This window comes from Populus euphratica, unplaced genomic scaffold (genome assembly GCF_000495115.2).
Source record: "Populus euphratica unplaced genomic scaffold, PopEup_1.0 scaffold2024.1, whole genome shotgun sequence".
NCBI lineage: Eukaryota > Viridiplantae > Streptophyta > Magnoliopsida > Malpighiales > Salicaceae > Populus > Populus euphratica.
The window spans coordinates 27,622-30,813 of NW_011501848.1; the positions used below are offsets into that span (position 1 = coordinate 27,622).

At 31.2% G+C, this 3,192-nt stretch overlaps 1 protein-coding gene and 1 long non-coding RNA gene across 2 annotated transcripts in view; one reads left to right on the forward strand and one right to left on the reverse strand.

Annotated features, from left to right (window-relative positions):
• The window catches only part of LOC105118521 (uncharacterized), a 22,375-nt gene extending 21,538 nt beyond the window's left edge, over positions 1-837 (reverse strand). Inside the window, exon 1 of the long non-coding RNA XR_840964.1 lies at positions 776-837. This is a non-coding gene — a long non-coding RNA (uncharacterized LOC105118521). The remainder of the gene's footprint in view (positions 1-775) is intronic.
• Positions 1-861, forward strand: part of LOC105118522 (uncharacterized) — a 25,203-nt gene extending 24,342 nt beyond the window's left edge. Inside the window, exon 7 of the mRNA XM_011016499.1 lies at positions 16-861. Within this exon, the coding sequence (XP_011014801.1) occupies positions 16-660 (645 nt within the window). The 3' untranslated portion in view covers positions 661-861. The remainder of the gene's footprint in view (positions 1-15) is intronic.
• Positions 862-3,192: the final 2,331 nt, after the last annotated feature.

A 3,192-nucleotide genomic window follows, 5' to 3' on the forward strand; every position in this document is an offset into this window, starting at 1 on the left:
TTTTTTGATCATCAGATCAAGGAAGGAAAGTACATTTTCCTGTATGGAGGAGACGACGATGAATGGGTGAGGAAGTTCACAAACACAGCACGTACTGTGGCGCTGGCAGCCCGCATTCCCCTGGAGATGGTTTATGTGGGGAAGAGCAGCAAAAGAGAGAAAATCCGGCGAGTCATAGCGACAATCACCGCGGAGAAGCTCAGTTCCGTCTGGCCAGACCTTACCATGATATGGTTCTTTTGGACCAGGCTAGAGAGCATGCTGTACTCCTGGATTCAGTTAGGCAAGCTTGATGACCATGATCCTATGATGCAAGAAATCAAGAAGTTGCTTAGCTACGACAGAGAAGGTGGATGGGCTGTGCTTAGTAATGGGTCTAATGTTGTGGCCAATGGTCACAAGACCACAGCTTTGCAAACATTGCTTGAGTATGACTTGTGGAAGGAACAAGTGCCTGTCAAGGGCTTTGATTTGGCCTTCCGTGATCACCAGGGCATGATCCATGGCATTGCTCGTCCTTGCTGCCGCTTCGATTTCCCAATGACTACGGGTAGGATCCCCGAGACCATGAAATGCCCAGAGTGCAACCGCACCATGGAGAAATTCTCCACTTTCCTTTGCTGCCATGATGAGGTCATTCCAGACGAGCTCTTGAAGTAAATGATCAGCTGCTACGCTTCCTTGTAGCTCATACTGCCACTAAATAATGCTGTTGAGTGTGCTCTTTTTTTCCTTTTGAATTTTCATGCCCACCTATGGCGCACAGTAATCGGACCTGGCATTTGATATTCCATACTATAAAATAAATTTGCGTGTGATCGATGTAATCCCCGAACTTAATTAATTTGTTTTATTAATTAATATATAAAGTCCAAATTAGTTGTATAGCTTCCTTGCCTTCAACTAAAAGAAACAGAGTGTGAACCTCAAAACATTATAAAAAGATTAAAAGCAAAATTATTAATTTCCTTAAAAGCGCTAATTACACCCAAAAAAAAACCTGTTAAAGGAAAAAATATATTTTCTCAAAAAATAAACAAATATATATAGTTCGTATATAACGGTGAAAGCTAGGAAAATAATCTACCTAATGTGTTTTTTTTAATTATTATTATTATTTGGGTCACCGTTCTTTCCGAATAAAAACTCAAAATCACTTGAAACATTATGCATTTTCAAAAAAGAAATGCCTTAAATCTCATTTGGAGATAATCTTTTTATTCAATTTAGAATGTGCCGATCAAATTTTGAAAATTAAAAAACTCTATCTTTTCAAAATAAAAAAAAAAAACAATTAAGAAAAGAAAAACAATCTAAAACAATTCATCTATATTTCATATAAGAAATTAAGTTGATTATAAAATATTTCCTCTATCTTTGTTTTATATTTTGAAGATATTTTTGAATGAAAAATTAAAAAAAATAAAAATAATTGGAGGTATCTTGTTTGAAAGATCAATTTTTTTTTAGAATACTCTATTTCCTTTGGTTTTAGCTTTTTGTTTTTTATTTTTTTTATCTCACCTTAACCTTAACTCCATTACAACTAAAAATATTTTTTTATTCATGCATTGCTTGTAATATTTTAGTAATGGAAATAAAATTGAAGAGCAAACTTATGATACAACATATTCATTGATTGAATTTGAGAAATTTAAATATATAAGCCCTAAACACATAAGTGTTGAAGTGTATATCAACGAGAGGACCCATCAGTTTGACATGTTATAGATTTTATTTAAATTCCAACGATTAATTGAATTTTAAAGTTTGTATATAAATGAGTTCATAAAGATTTATACTCTCTATCCTTCTTGATTGTATTCTTGTTTATAATGTATATATTCTTAGACATTGATGGGAGATTAAGAGATTAGTCATAGTTATTTTATTAATTCAGTTTAAGTTTGAATTTATCTATCCTTTCTCGAGGACGAGTAAGAGATAAGTGTGGAGGTATTTGATGCAACCATATTATTTGATAGTTTCACCCATATTTATCTAGTGTTTTGCCTATGTTTTATACATAAAATGTCTTGATATTCTTTGTTTTATTTTTTGAAGGTATTTTTGGATGAAAGATTCAAAAAGAAATAAATTAGAGATAATTGATAGATTTAACTTTCGATCGATGTTTTGTGCAAAACTTGAGCTCTAGAGGTCAAAACAAAGTGATTATAGTGGAATTGGAAAGCTAACATCTATACCTTTTTAAAAATATAAGGCAAGACAAAAAAACATGGAAATCATAGCGTTCAAAGTTAAATCTTGCATTTTGTCAATGTTGACCTTCAACAATTTGATTTGAATATCTTAAGCTATAAAAGTCCATTTCATTTGATGCAAACTCAATTTTTTTGGATTCCTAACTTGAAGAACTATCAACATACCAAAATTTAGTGGAAAAAGAGCTTATATGAGAGAGATATGAGTTTTTTAAGATGACATATGAATTTTGCTAATAGACAGGTTTTGTGAAGAAATAAGTCTAAAGTACTTCTTAAAGCATCCAAATCATCATCCTAGTCTTTATTTCTACAATTTAGCTCTTTTAAGTCAAAAGTCAATGCTTGAAGATTTTATGTAGCACTATTTCTCTTTTTTTAGGAAAATAGTTGTTGAAAGGCTTAAATGTAAATTATCTACATAGAAAAGACTATTTTGTAGAAAAGGGATTAGGGTTTCCTAGGATATAAAAAGAAAGAGAGAAAAGAAAAGAGAGGGCAACCAATAAAGAGAGAAAAAATGCCCCTTTCCTCCAACAGAACTCGAAATTTTATCTTTTTTTTTAATTATTAATTGTTTAGTAGACATGCAAGGCTAAACTCTTTTTCTTAGTAGTAAAGACATAGAAACCTTCAGATTTTAAGAACTATGAGATTTAGTTTACCTATTCTTTTTATTTTATATGATGAATATGTTTGTTCTTGATTAGTACTTAAAAGTACATTTTTATCAAGGTTTTATATCATCATTTTGCACTTGAAGTATCAATAACTCCTTAACTAAAACATGTTTTATATTAAAATATCTAATAATATAAGATACCTTTAATTTGTGGTAAATGTTCCTTTTAAATGCAGGCTTATCATATAAATGAAAGAATTGATTGATGAATTTAAGAACTAAAATTGAAAGGATAAAGAGATGGCCAAACTTAGAAAAGAGATGTCGGTACAATCCAAACCTTAG